Raw genomic sequence first — 15,767 nt, forward strand, 5'->3', positions numbered from 1 at the left:
TGAGTTCGGTTGCGTACATTGCACAATACTCGGAGATAGATATAGCAGTTGAAGGTCAAGGTTTCGTCAACAAAAAAGGAAATTGAACGTGATCGAGGATGTTGGTTCGGGTTCGGATGCTTCTCGGTCAATCGCATCGGAATTGAGTGTGTGTAATGGATTGAAGAGGGATGGTTTTAGTTCGGGGAGAGCGGTTTTCAATGACGCCCGGTTGGTAGACAATTTAGCTTTTGTAGCTACCGGCAATGTTGCGGGTAGAAAGTTATGTATTTGTGCGAATGTGGCGTGTAAATGTTTTTGCATGGATTTGATTAAGCACTCGAGTAAATTTTGTGGGACCGGGTTGAAGAAATTTGGTCCTAGGTGAAGGAAAATGTTAAGAAGAAGAGTTTTTGATCCAAAATACTTTCAAGGACGCTCTGGTGGTCGGGTCTTGTAATTGGTCTTACGTGGGTTCGAGTTCTGGTCAGTCGTTAAAGGTGGGGGTTTTTTTTTTTTGATGAGTTTAGGGAGCAAGGTTCGACTCCCCTTTCGTCGGGTACTCTCGTCGGTGACGGGACCGGATACGGTTCAACTTTTTCTTGAACTTGTGCGAGCAAAGGTGTAGACAACAACATCGGTGATGCGGTTTCATTGTCGAGTCCCAAGAATAGGAATGGCAAAGACATTGGCGGTTAGTGGGTTTCTTTGTGTCTTGTTAGTTTGGTATCGTTATCTTTGTTAGGTAATTTTTCATTTTGTTTTATATCAATTTCTTTAGTATGCCTTGTTTGTTAGTTTGTTGGTACGTGGCGAGACTCACTTTTAGTTAGCTTATGTTTGATTAGTTCGTAAGACGTAGTTTAATGTGCTTTGGAACCTCAACGTGACTCTCAACGTGACTTTGTTTGTTGTAATTTTTTTGGCTTCCTTTTCTATTTCCAAGAAAATGTTTTAGTATAAACTGGGAAATAGAAACCTTAGAACCTTTAAGTATGAGGCTGGCGAACGAGATAAGATGACCAAAATACCTTGAAAAATATGTAAAATGACAAATCACTTCAAAGGAAATAGTAACTTCACAGAGGGAGTAAGGCACTATGTAAATTAGTATATTGAGATAATTTTTCGTTTTTTTTCAGAAACAGAAACAAAAAAACTTTTAATTTGTTACCATATAAAATAAACATTTGTTTTTTTGTTCTTTTTTTGAAATATAAAGAATGTTGACACCGTCTTTTGATAGAAAAAAAAAAAGAATATTGACTCCACGTTCTAATTAGTACTCCTTCTGTCTCAAATTTATAGTTAAGTATTTAATTTTGAGATGTTTCACATTTATAAATGAAAAAGAATAATGTGATAAAAGTCTTTTTTTTTTTTTTTTTTTTTTTTAATTTGTGAGCGAGGGAGTAAAGTTGCCGATCTATTTTTCAACTTGTTCAAATCGGGTTAAAGTAAAACTCCCTCTCTTCAAGTTCCAACCCCTTAAAAAATACAGTAAAACATAAGAAACCCTAGCTAACAATCGACGCCGTCATCAGCCTCCGGCATCCTGCTGAAGATCCGGTTGACTTCCTCCCCCTTTTATCTTTCGTCCTTTTTTCCTAGTCATATAGTACATAACACGCGTTTTTTCTCCCCCGAATTCGTTCTAGGGTTTGTTATCGGAATACAAAAACCACAGAATCTCAACTGCTACATATAATGGCTAAATCAAGGTTTGTAATTCGTTTTTATTTAAACATGATTTTTTGTGTTAAATTATAGGTTTGTATTAACAACTGAATATGTTCAAACAATTCCTTTCTTGCGTGACGTGGAACCGAGTTAAAGGTTGGTTGTAGGGTCTATACTTAGGGCCAAGTTATCTATTTATCAGTAGTATTTTTTTATTTTTCAGTGTTTGATTTAAATTATGATTAAGAAAATAATTAATTTTAGGGTTGGGGTTATTTTATCATAAATACCTTGTACCGTAACAATATAAGGTATTTAATTACTATCGATTAATAAAAGTTTTTTTAAGTTTAATCATATTATGCTATTCTTGTGATTCAGCCGTTGTCTTTCACAAACCTTGTCCACATTATTGTGGTAGAACAGTTTTTTTCTTTTAAAATGGATGATCAGACATCCTCTTTTTTTGTGTTGTTTCTTTATGTTAGTGACAATGATGAATTAGCTGTGGGAAGAATGCGTAAATGTGACTTTTCGTAAATATGTGACAGTAACCATGGGCGTAGAAAAAGATAACATGTTATCTACACGACCAAAAAATCAAGTCTATGAAGGGTCTTTCCGTGAAAAAAATGTAGTTGTGAGCGAAAATTTCCGAAAATATACCCTAGCTTGATGGTTGGCGATGATTGCCTGAATATTGTTCATGTTCGCGGAGTTTAGTTTTCAATTGAAAATAATAAGTGTAATGTTGCGTACCAACTTTGTAAATATACACTACACGAACACGTAAATTATGTATTCACTGATGTGAAACGTGCTACTCGTTAAATGGTAAAATTAATAGAAGAAATAGTAAGAGTCATTCATATCCACGAGAATAACCGGACATACATGAATCTCAATCTATTCAATATTTTGATAGTGGATAATTCCGCTAAAATATGCGACTAAGTATTAATGATTACTACGGTACACTTGTTAAATGTCTAATTTATGGTTTTTTAAGATTTGAGTTTGCTTATTTTTTTTTTCAAAATTATGTTATTATTTTTCAGCTTGCGACTATTTTGGGTTATAGAGGATATTACTTTGACTGATTTACAAATTGGCGGCACGAGTTTAAAGATGATTGTAAGAACCGCAGTGATATAAACTCAGAAATAAATTTAGGATCTCTAAAGGAACGTTTACCGGGGATTCATGACGTAATAAAAAAAGATGATGAACTAACCTTCCAGGTAGATTTGTGTAGAATTTTTGTATGTGTAAGAAACTAAAATCAACCTGGCAGGTTGGTTCATCAATTTTTCTATTACGTCCTGAATTTCTGGTAAACGTTCATTCAAAGATTCTCTATTTGTTTAGTCAACTGAGTTTAGCTCACCGTGGTTCTTACGCCCATCTTTAAATTCGTGTTGCCCATTTGTAAAACAGTTAAGCACTATCCTCGATAACTCAAAGTAGTCACAAGCTGATAAATATTAACATAAAAATTTCAAAAAATAAGTATATTTTAAATCTTCAAAGCCATTAATTAGAAATGTGATAATACTTGTTAATACTTCACAGCGGGTCATTCCGCAAATTTTTACGGAAATATCCAGATTCATTCGTGCGCGGTTGTTTTTGTGGATATAATTGACCTCTTTTAATTTTCTTTCATCAATTTTTGTCATTCTAACGATTAACGTGCTTCATTAATTTCATTACCAACCATATGAATGAATACAATATTTACGTGTTTGTGTAGTGTACACTTACAAAATTGATACACAACATGCCACTTATTATTTTTGATTGAACTCTGGAACGACACTCCGGCAATCCTCACCTACAAACAAGCTAGAGTATATTTTTGTTTACCCATTCGTCTGTCTCACAGTCCTTCGTAGACTTTCTTTTTTGGTCCGGTAGATAACCTATCTTTTTCTACGCTCAATTTGTCACTGTCACATATTTTCCAAAAGGAACGTTTAAACAAATGCGAGCAAGAATGAAGTTACTGTTGGTACGGTAAAATGATGGTCGACATCGTTGAAACGAGCCTTCTATGTTGAGATGCCAAAATCTACTATAAAGTCAAGTACACGGGTCACTATTACTTCAGCTGTATCAAGAAAACCAAGTGATATCAATTTATTTTATATTGATTGGTATTATTCTGTTATAGAAAGTACTGTACATACATAGAGTCATAGTGCTGACGTTATTGTTTTGGGTGATTTAGGTCAGAAGTCTTTCGGCTGGCTGACTCAAAAAAGTCATTGAGGGATCTGACTGCAGTTGCGCAAACAAAACGATAGCAAGTTCAATCACAACCATATGCATGACAGGCTTAATTAATTCTTCACATATGACAAACAGTGAAACAATTGGTAGGAGTCCTGGTCCATTTCTGATGTTCTGCCAGCAGGCCCTGGACTTATGACATCACTTGCTGGAACAATGACATCACTTGATTCTCCATCCTCTAGGGTGAATCATCAGTGTGTATCAAATGATCAGTTTGAACTGCTAGAGTTTAGGAGAGAATGACCAGTTCAGGACATCATGCTGCAGAGGGTCTCTTAGTGCTCGTGATGTTTTTGAGGGAATGATAGAAACACTTTCGAGAACTAAAGAAAGCATTGGGTGTGTAATGAGACACGCATTCGACTGCGCCAAACATGGTATTGCTAATGAGGTATGAAACGTACAGACTTACTCATATATACATTAACATGTATATGTTATGGTTATAGTAGATACTAGATTCTGTATATTAAGGTTTGATGCGTGTGTTGGTGGTGCCTTTAATGAGTTGTTATTTACATAATTTTATTGTAGAAAACATGTTCATAATTATGGTGAAATTGTTTTTGAAAATGTCTGATTGGTTGGGAGTACATCTTTTTACATGAAATTTTATTTACTAGCAGGTTGTTGAACTTGTTACCTGAAAATTGGAAAATGAATCCAGCTTTCATCTAAGAATGGAATGGATGGTTATTATCTTTCTAGTATATTCCATTACATAGTGCTCTCATTCACAGTAAGGTAGGATTTTCTAGTTTTTTACTTTTTTTTTTTTAAATTTTCATTTTGTTATGGAAAGTATTAAAATCGCTGGAGCTTCTTATATCCCTTGAGTTGTGTTCAAGCAGCAACATTGCCTCGTCTTATAGTAGCTGCTGCTCCACCAGTGCTAATGCTCTCGAGTAAAGCAAGGTTGGAGTTCTCGGATCTCAGGGAGATCTCGTTTGGACATTTTTGGGGAGATCTCGGCATCTCGGAAATATCTCGGGGAGATCTCGGGCTTTGACTTACGTTGACTTTTTAGTTTTTGTAATATAAATATTTATAAATAAATAAATTTACGTACATTTATATACATTTTTATGAGATTTTACACAAGTAAATCGAAGAAATGAGCGAGAAAATCCGAAAAATTACGAGATTTTATGAAAAAAATTCGAGAAACGGGCGAGAAAATTCAAGAAATTGTGGCTTTGACCAAGTTTGACCCCGTTGACTGAGAAATCTCGGGAGATGGACATCTCATCTCGGCGGCCTTCCAAAAATGAGATCTCGGGGAGAAATAAGGAGATTTACAACACTGCCTAAAAGTGATTACATCTCTTCTTTCTCAGTATAATTTGGTTTGCTTTATTTTTTTCTTTTAAACCTAATTTGAGCTGATATATATATTAATTTAGGCTTTCAAAATTTTGGCTTTCAAAATTTTGGCTTAAGGTCTGTATAGAGGATATCAAATCCTCAAATGATGATGCTTCTGGTGTGGTTATCTCCAAGCGTCTATCTCGATCGGAACGGGCTGTGGATGGTCCTATCAGAGAGATGGAGGGCATGCTCGTTGATGAATATGGGAGGTACGAAATTCTTGGTGTTTTTTCACATTGTGCGAAAGGTGCCATAAAATTTGATGACTTGGTTTGGAATTTATGCCATAAAGTTTGGAAGATTGGCTGTCCCTTTATTGTTTGCATATCTGCTACCAGGGTCCATGGAGTTATGAAGGCGCTCTGCAGAATTGTATATTCTAGTTTCTGTTCAAAAATGCTTCCCACTCGTTTCATATTTTCATACACCTTCATTCAACTAAGGGTGTGTTTGGTAGAGGAGCTTATGGGAGCTTATGAAAACTTATAGGAGCTTGAGCTTATGATTTTAATAAGCTCCAAGTAATAAGCTTTTGTTTGGTAGACATAAAAAGTAGAGCTTATGAAAATCATAAGCTCTAGAAAAATAAGCTACTTCTAGTAGCTTATGAAAAAAAGTAGAGCTTATGAACTACAAAATAAGCTCCAGCTAGTTTACCAAACACTTATAAAAAATAATAAGCTCCAGCTTCCAACTTTAAAAATAAGCTCCAGCTCCAGCTCTAGTCCATAAGCTCCAGCTATAAGCTCCAGCTCCAGCTAGTTTCATCCAAACATACTCTAAATATAAAACTAGACAAGATAATTGAATTGTATTATTCAATAATCCTAACATTTTCGCATTAGTGAGTATCTGTATTAAGTGATATTAACATCAAGATTCACTTGGGGTGTGTTTGGACGAAAGTAGTTGGAGCTGGAGCTTATAGCTGGAGCTGAAGCTGAAGCTTATGAGCAGGAGCTGGAGCTGGAACTTGTTTTTGAAGGTGGTAGCTGGAGCTTATTATTTTTTATAAATGTTTGGTAAACTAGCTGAAGTTTATTTTTCAGTTCATAAGCTCTACTTTTTTTTTCATAAGCTACTACAAGTAGCTTATTTTTTCAGAGCTTATGATTTTCATAAGCTTTACTTTTTTTGTCAACCAAACAAAGCTTATGACTTGTAGCTTATTATAATCACAAGCTCAAGCTCCAATAAGCTTCCATAAGCTCCAATAAGCTACGCGCCAAACACCCCCTTGATTTGCAACTGTTAAACTTTTTGTTAGAAATCTTTAGTATATATTTTAGCATTGGAAGTAGAACATCACGGAGTTAGCTCCCGATCAACGAGTACCCGCTTCTTGTTAGTATAATCCTTATAGGTTTAATGCTTCTTGTTAGTATAATCCTTATAGGTTTAATGTTGTGTCTGCCACATTGCAATTAATAAAAGACAAACATTAAAGGTTTTGGTAACTGAGTAACAATTAAGCATATGACTAATATGTAACCGAGGAATCAACTGATCTAGCTTGTGATCTTGATGGTGATCGTGATGGAGAGACCATATAAGGTTTTGGAGGGATGTCCAATAACTCTAATCCGCCTTCTAACATTTCCAACACCTTGGTAATTGTTGGACGACTCGATGGATTAGTTTGTATGCACCATAACCCAACGATAATCATCTTCCTTGCCATCGCATTTTCTTCATCGTTCACAATCTCGTGTAGTCCAAGTTGTTCTTGTAATTCAAGCTTTTTATATATCCAATGAGGAAAATAAATTTCACTTGTATGATCAACTTCAACTTCGATATTTCTCCTCCCTCCCACCATTTCTAAAATCATCATTCCATAACTATAAACGTCTGATTTGTGCGAAACCCCTCCAAAACATCTTGAGAACACTTCAGGAGCAATATAACCAGGGGTTCCTCTCATATTAGACATTGATATCATGCTCATTTTCTCAGGGAACAACTTTGCTAGCCCAAAGTCAGATATCTTCGGACAAAATTCTTGATCCAATAAAATATTATGAGGCTTTATATCAAAATGTAAGATCCGTGTGTTACAACCCCTATGCAAGTATTCTAAGCCTCTAGCAATCCCAATTGCAATCCCGTGCAACTTTTCCCACCCAAGTTGACTACAATGTGAAGAACTCCGACCATATATGAATTTCTCTAGGGAACCATTAGGCATGAATTCATAGATCAAAGCTCTTTGATGACCTTCTAAACAAAATCCCACAAGACTGACAATATTAACATGAGAAGTCCTACTAACACTCGAAACTTCATTAATGAAATCTTCTCCATTTCCTTTCAGTTCACTTAAAACCTTCACTGCTACCAGACTTTGGTTGTTTAGTATTCCTTTATAAACAGAACCGAAACCACCTTGCCTTAGTTTGTCTTGAAAGGAGTTTGTCATCTTTTTTATCTCTGAATAAGAGTACCTGTTTGGAGCCAAGAATTTGTTATTCTTCAGAAAATTTTCCGCATTGATATTGTACTTCACCTTTTTTCTCCATCCATATTTCAGTTTTCGCCACAAGATTATGAAGATTAATATTATCACAGCTCTTACACTGAGAGCTGAAACATTCAATGGATGTAATCATGTTAGTTTGATTATAAATTTATCATGAAGAACATGACGTAGTGGGTCAAGCACTGTTGTAAACGGCGTCCGTTGCGTCCGTTGCGACGCCCGTTGCGGCGTTTTGGTGGCTAAACCGTTTCGACCCCGTCCCGTTTTCTTATAAGCCGGTCAACGGTCAAAAGTCAAGTCAAATGCAGGAAAAATTGGGTCAACGCCGGTCAAAACTCAGAAATTCTGTTAAAATCGGTCATAAGTCGGTCAAATCAATCAAAATTGACTTAGTTTAGTATTCCATTTTGTATTATATTAACGCTAATAGCAATTATAGGTACAAACTTGTCAACGAAGATTTTTTAGCTCTAAAATATGTGTAAATATATATTTATATATATAAAAAGTCAACATTAGTCAACATCCGTTTCGACCCGTCTCGACCCCGTTTTTCCCGTTTCGACGTTTTGAGGTTGCTACCGTTTCGGCCCCGTCTCGACTCTTTTTCAACCTTGGGGTCAAGCCAACTAAAATTATGTTTATGATAAAGAGTAGCTAGTTTCGAAGATGCATACCTCCAATGATCAATCTGATATTTGTGTTGCTCTTATCTGCATTAGCCAAAAAACAAACAGTAAGTTAAAAATCATATGACGGTAGAACAATTTACGAAATAGTTAAAAGTGTTAAACGTATTTGTTCCACTATCCTTATAATAAGGCTAAAGGAAGATGTTAGATATATATTTTATATACTCCATATGATATGATGATATATGACGTGTGTTGTAACTATGTAGTAGTATTAATTAGGAAACGTTAGAATTGGTTTACACTTCTAGTCCTAAACTATTATACCTTCAGTCCTAAACCTTTACACCGTTAGTCTTAGGACTAACTGAGACTAATGAACGTTAGTCAACAACCACTCCCATATTATTGTAAACAAAATCCTCTGATTTTGTTTGTGATTTATTCCATCCGATCACCACGCACAAATTTCTCAAAATATTGATTTTTCAATTAGTACCATTAATTCAAAAAATCAATCCTTAACAAAATAATTAACCACACACTTAGCATTAACCTTCACATTACGCGCGCGCTCACACGCAAAAGAAAAGTACCAATTCCCTCCCTTCTTCATCAAAACCGTCATCATCATTGGTATTCATCATCATCGCAAAACAACCATCACTGTTAGTATCATTATATTTTATGTTTAGAGTAAATAAGATTTGTTCAACGAAGTTCTGTAATGATTTGGAAGTTGTAGCAAACATTTGGTTAAAGAAATCATTCTGGTCCATCTTGTTCTTCATCTAAATTCGTATTATTAATTCTGTTTATATGTTGATTAGTGAATCCTAGTACGACAGTTTAGCTTAGAGAAGAAAAAGAAAAGAGGGTGAAAGAAGGTGATAAAATGTACACTTCGATTTATCGATCTAACTTGAGTTATATAATTTGAATATTCAACTATTTTGTGTAGATTATTTTGAATGATTGAGAATGTGATGACGTAAAGATGGATTCATTTGTGGTTTAAGGCTTGAAATCAAGGGCTTGTTGGATTGCTAAATTGAAGTTAAAGGGCTTAAAGTGTAGCTGCAATAGTAAAAGTGCCAAATACTAACCTTGTGGTCCAGTGGTACACCCCTTTACACTTATGTATTGGGATGAGGGTGGGGAGGTCTTAAGTTCGAGTCTATCCCCTTAAAAATATCTGTGAGATTTTGTTCCTGAAAGCCGGATTGTCCGAGGAGGTTTTACCGACCCGTATTCATGACCCGGGTCGGACCCGCCCGCCCCTCGGGATGGTTTAAGGTTCGGATCCCTGTAATGCGGTTCCAATGGCAGATCTAGTAGAGCTTGAGTGGTAGCACGGGACACCAGTAAAATACGCGATGTATGAGAACAATATTTAAGTTTTTCACCAGTGACACCACTGAAAAAGGCGGATTCAACTTAGGGCAACCGGGATCAGGTGCACTCGGTAGCCAAAGTTTAATTTTTGTGAAATTTTATGGAAGAAAATAGTGAAGATGCGTAACTTTGAAGGTTTGAATGTTTAATGAAGATATTGAAGAAGCAGGTATCGAAGAATTGAAGAAGAGAATGGATAGGGGGTAAGCAATGGTGGATCCAGAACTATTTTTCGATGGGGGAAAAAATTTGATAAAAAAATCTGAATATGCATTAAAAAGTTATATTAAAACAACACAAGCTGCAGGTTTTGAAATTGGACCATATGCTTAATTATCAAGATGCTCTAAATCAACTAAGCTAAGATCAACCTTGCATAATATACTATAATGCAATGCCCGTGCGTTGCACGACTTATATCAAGTTTCACTATTTTGAAATTCGTGTTCCGAATGGTTAGAGTAATGGAGGGAGATGGTTGAAAACATATTAACATTGAAGTAAAAGCAGATGTTGGTCCCATTATGCAAGTAGTCAAGTAGAATTTTGTGCATATGTTTTGTTTGCCACTATGAAAATCTGCACATTCAGGTAATATGTATTAACGTATGATGAAACTATATATAAACAAAAGTTTAGTAAATGTGGTCAAATAAGTTAACAAATGAGGCCAAAATATATTATAAAACTTACATATTGTAGTACGATTCATAATATTATGAATTTAGATATTATGAATCGTACTACAATATGTAAGTTTTATAATATATTTTGGCATCATTTGTTAACTTATTTGACCATATTTACTAAACTTTTGTTTATATATAGTTTCATCATACGTTAATATATATGACCTGAATGTGCAGATTTTTATAGTGGCAAACAAAACATATGCACAAAATGCTACTTGACTACTTGCATAATGGGACCAACATCTGCTTTCACTTCGATGTTAATATGTTTTCAACCAACTCCTGCCATGACTTTAACTATTCGGAACACGAATTTTAAAATAGTAAAATTTGAGGCAAGTCGTGTAACGCACGTGCATTACCTTCTAGTATATTATGTAAGATTGATCTTAGCTCAGTTGTTTAGAGCATCTTGCTAATTAAGCATATGGTCCAATTTCAAAACCTGCAGCTTGTGTTGTTTTTATATAATTTTTTAATGAATATTCAGATTTTTTTATTAAATTTTTGCTCCTGTCTAAAAATAGTTCTGGATCCGGCACTAAATATATACTACAGTCTACAGTAGTAATAATCAATTGAATGAAATATTGTTATAAGAACGTAAAAGTGTTGAAGCATAACATACAAGTTCTTACCGGATAGGCAAGTCACATAATGTGGTCTATCTGTGCAAAAACACCGAAACTGAAGATTCATCGTATTAACGCCACACCTACCTCCACTTTTTCTACAATCCCCACAATCTCCCGCTAACCATCGGATCACAAAACCTTGTTCAACCACATCCGCATAATTCCCACCATCAACCACCATATCGCCATCCACCGGTGTCTCGACTATGTTACCACAATGTCTTGCCACGTTATCAAAATTCACATCATTGTTCAACATAACATACTGATCATCATCACATGAGCTGATCTTATACTTATCAAAACTCGATGAAATATTACGTGAACATTTCGATAACAAAAGGAGTTTATTTTTTGAGTCGTAGTTTTCGATCATGAATCTAAGATCACTTGTCACGTTTTTTATTAATGGGGTGTTGGTGCATGAATCCCCAGCCGTAGTTTATCTTTACGTTTAACACATTCGGTTATGTAATAATGTTTACTTGTGACTATTGATTACGTTTGTGATTGTGAGTACTTAATTTGTTAAATAATCAATATGTTAAACTGCACACACAGTCGACCGAGTGTGTGTACACACTCGACCGACTGTGTTACTCAGTCGACCGACTGAGAGACACACTCGACCGAGTGTGTCTGACTTGCAGTATATATACGGGATGAGTCTTCTTGGTTGAGGTTAATCACCCCATTTACCCTAGGCGACTGGTTTTCGTCTCCAGAGTACCCTAACACCATATACCACCGAAATATATCGTTTAGGCGTCGATCTAATCTAGTTCTTGTCCTAGGTTTGATCTATTCGATCCCGATACGACTCATATCTCGGTTTAACCCTATTCTAGTGAATTACGCCTCTAGGATAGTTAGCAAGCGACCTAAGATCCGTGAATAAACGTCTACAAAGTGGTATCAGAGCTGGAGTCTATGGTTTTGCTTGATCAAAATCGTTTTTGGGTCAAAAAGTTGGTGTTTTTGGTGTTTTTTGTGTTTTAATCATTTAATCTCTTTTTCTACGTTATAGTTGGTGTTTTCGTTGTCAAAAGGTGTTTCTGGAGTCTTTTCAAGTGTTCTCTACGTTTTGGTTTAGTGTTTTTCATCAAAAATCGACTGTAAAATCGATTTTGGTCTAGAAAACCCTAATAGTCGACCTGCATCTGTCAAGAACACACTCGGCCGTGTGTGTCTTGACAACCGACCGTGTGAGTCCTTAGATCGACCGATTGAGGTAGTAAACCGACCGTGTGTCTTTCAGTTAAACCGTGTGAGTTTCCTTAAGTCAATCGGCCGTGTGAGTTCAGTCACTCGACCGTGTGTGATATACAATCGACCGAGGGAGATAGACAGTCGGCCGTGTGAGTTTGTAATACCAAAGGCTTATTGAGTAACGAAGTGCTGCCCAAATTTTGTCAGACAATCGACCGTGTGTCTCATACAATCGACCATGTGTCTAAGACAATCGACCGTGTGTCTCAGACAATCGACCGTGTGTCATTAATCAGAAATTTCATTAATCTTGAATTCAATCCTAACTAATTTAAAATGTCGGACACTAATGAACAAGTAACAAACGAATACAGTGCATTGGTGATTGCTCCAGGATTACAAAAACTGTTACTAAATGAGAATGAGTCTGGAACTTCCAATAAGGTTCTCAAGCTTGACAATCTAAAGGAATTTTTAGACTGGAAGGCGCGTTTTATGATATACTTGAATGATATAGATTCTAGACTATGGGAGTTTATTGAGACTGAGTTTGCATGGCCAAATGGGGCAGACGGTGAACCTAAAGAGACCGCTCAGTTTAATCCTGCTGAGCGTGAACAGTATAATTTGGAGTGTAAGTGCTACGCTCAACTTACTCCGGAACTGTCTAAGGAGATCTTCTCACAGTTCAAGAACAGAAATAAGACCTCGTATACCCTTTGGCTTACTCTTCAATCAGTCACAGAAGGAACAACCACTTACCGTGTCACTAAGGGTAAGGTTTTCAAAGATGAATGGAGAGTGTTTGCTGCTCTACCTTCCGAGTCTCTTGGACAAACTTTGGAGAGATATCGTCTGCTGGTTGCTGAAATGGCAGATTATGAAATTGATTTATATGATGAGAAAGCAGTTAGAGTTTTGAAAGATGGTCTTCCTGAGAAATGGGACAATGAAATTGAAAAGATTCAGAATAGGTACAATGCATCAGGTCGTACGTTAACCTTGATAACTTTTACTTCCAAGTTGATGGAAAAGGATATCCAGGTTGAGGCAAAGAGAAAGAGACTTGGTACTGTAGCTAGTTCGTCCATTATTGGGTCATCTTCGGGAAATCATGCTCCTTTGCAAACAGCTTACATTTCCACCAATGCATCACAGATCTCAGCTCCAGTATCAGATTCTGGTTATTTCAATGCCAAATCTCAAGCACAGAAATCAACTGCTAAATGATGGATTCAAGCATTCTACAACAGACTCAATCACCAGTGATCAAGACGGAAAATATCAAGAAAAGGCCTCTAGAATTGATTAAGGAGGATATGTCTTTAGCGGCCATCGTTGTTAACTCTTACAATGATATGATAAGTGGGCAAATAATCAATGGTCATATGGAGAATGAGGATTATGATCAGATTGATGAGGATGAGATTGAGAGAATGGACATCCTGTTTGCTATGGGAAGTGTGGTGAGACGTGCTAGGAAGTATTTGAAAATAACAGGTCAGAGTACTTTGAGTCTGAACCGCAATACTAAATTTGGTTTTGATATGTCCAAAGTGAGATGCCATAATTGCGATGAACTTGGTCATTTCAAGAGGACATGCACAAGACCACCTAAGCCTGGGTTTCATAATCCTTTTCATAACACTTCAATTGAGGTGACTCCTAGACATGCTGATCCGACAGTGAATAAAGAAGCAACCTCTAGTGGTCAATCCAAAGCTTTGACTACTACATATGCTGATGAAGTGTGTGATTGGTCGATCTCAGTTGATGCTGAAAAAGCTAACGTGGTTTTTGTTGGTAAGAGTGAAGCTGAAATAGAAGAAGAAAGGGTTATCAGAAGAAATGCTGGTTGTATAGGTAAAGATGATCCTGCTTGCACATGCTATGTCTGCAAATGTGATGCACGTATGAAAAGGGTTGAAGCGGTAATGAAGATGTGTCTTAGAAAGAGAATTAGTGACAGGTTGTATGATAAGTTCCGCAAAGCCAAGGATATGTCTGATCTTGAATTCACAACTGACTCTTCAGATGATGATGAATCCTCGGGAATGTGTTGTCATACGGGAACCTGGTTTAGAAAAGAACTTGCACATTTGATCAAGGGTGATGATGAAGGTACTGATGAGAAGGTAGTTACGGTGACAAGCTCGGATAATTCTGCTAAAGTTGAGGGCAAAGAAGGTTATGATGCTGATTATTCAGACAGTACAAGTTCAGAGTCAGAATCAGAATCAGATACAGATTCGCAGGATGGTAGAAAAGATTACGCGTTCATGGCTAACACATCTAGCAATGACAAGGTATGTAATGATTCAGATTCTTTATGTTTAAAATGCACTGATCTTGAACAGGAAATATCTAGACTTGAATGTGTGGTCTCTAAGCTTAACGATGAAATGTCCCGTTCTTATTGATTAAAAACGTTCCATATTAATTGATTTCGTTGCGAGGTTTTGACCTCTATATGAGACGTTTTTCAAAGACTACATTCATTTTTAAAACAAACCATAACCTTTATTTCATAAATAAAGGTTTAAAAAGCTTTACGTAGATTATCAAATAATGATAATCTAAAATATCCTGTTTACACACGACCATTACATAATGGTTTACAATACAAATATGTTACATCGAAATCAGTTTCTTGAATGCAGTTTTTACATAATATCATACAAACATGGACTCCAAATCTTGTCCTTATTTTAGTATGCAACAGCGGAAGCTCTTAATATTCACCTGAGAATAAACATGCTTTAAACGTCAACAAAAATGTTGGTGAGTTATAGGTTTAACCTATATATATCAAATCGTAACAATAGACCACAAGATTTCATATTTCAATACACATCCCATACATAGAGATAAAAATCATTCATATGGTGAACACCTGGTAACCGAAATTAACAAGATGCATATATAAGAATATCCCCATCATTCCGGGACACCCTTCGGATATGATATAAATTTCGAAGTACTAAAGCATCCGGTACTTTGGATGGGGTTTGTTAGGCCCAATAGATCTATCTTTAGGATTCGCGTCAATTAGGGTGTCTGTTCCCTAATTCTTAGATTACCAGACTTAATAAAAAGGGGCATATTCGATTTCGATAATTCAACCATAGAATGTAGTTACACGTACTTGTGTCTATTTTGTAAATCATTTATAAAACCTGCATGTATTCTCATCCCAAAAATATTAGATTTTAAAAGTGGGACTATAACTCACTTTCACAGATTTTTTACTTCGTCGGGAAGTAAGACTTGGCCACTGGTTGATTCACGAACCTATAACAATATATACATATATATCAAAGTATGTTCAAAATATATTTACAACACTTTTAATATATTTTGATGTTTTAAGTTTATTAAGTCAGCTGTCCTCGTTAGTAACCTA

The 15,767-nt window shown here is 36.0% G+C and overlaps 1 protein-coding gene and 1 long non-coding RNA gene across 6 annotated transcripts; one reads left to right on the plus strand and one right to left on the minus strand.

Annotated features, from left to right (window-relative positions):
* The first annotated feature begins 1,407 nt into the window (after positions 1-1,407).
* On the plus strand, positions 1,408-6,239 carry LOC139857060 (uncharacterized). Of its 5 annotated transcripts, none has more exons than XR_011762324.1 (5): positions 1,408-1,700; positions 2,148-4,345; positions 4,581-4,698; positions 4,806-5,267; positions 5,395-6,239. It is a non-coding gene; the product is annotated as an uncharacterized lncRNA (long non-coding RNA). The 5 variants fall into 5 exon arrangements; XR_011762323.1 differs by lacking the exon at positions 4,581-4,698 and having other exon boundaries at positions 2,148-3,815; positions 3,890-4,345; positions 4,757-5,267; XR_011762325.1 differs by lacking the exon at positions 4,581-4,698 and having other exon boundaries at positions 1,410-1,548; positions 1,638-1,700; positions 4,757-5,267.
* A 563-nt stretch (positions 6,240-6,802) lies between these two features.
* LOC139860100 (rust resistance kinase Lr10-like) lies at positions 6,803-11,531 on the minus strand. The gene is made up of 3 exons (XM_071848874.1): positions 11,240-11,531; positions 8,479-8,514; positions 6,803-7,905 (listed from the first exon to the last, which is right to left on the minus strand). The coding sequence occupies exons 1-3, from the start codon at positions 11,529-11,531 to the stop codon at positions 6,803-6,805; spliced, it is 1,431 nt and encodes a 476-aa protein (XP_071704975.1).
* Positions 11,532-15,767: the final 4,236 nt, after the last annotated feature.

The sequence above is a fragment of the Rutidosis leptorrhynchoides genome, chromosome 7, assembly GCF_046630445.1.
Source record: "Rutidosis leptorrhynchoides isolate AG116_Rl617_1_P2 chromosome 7, CSIRO_AGI_Rlap_v1, whole genome shotgun sequence".
Lineage (NCBI taxonomy): Eukaryota > Viridiplantae > Streptophyta > Magnoliopsida > Asterales > Asteraceae > Rutidosis > Rutidosis leptorrhynchoides.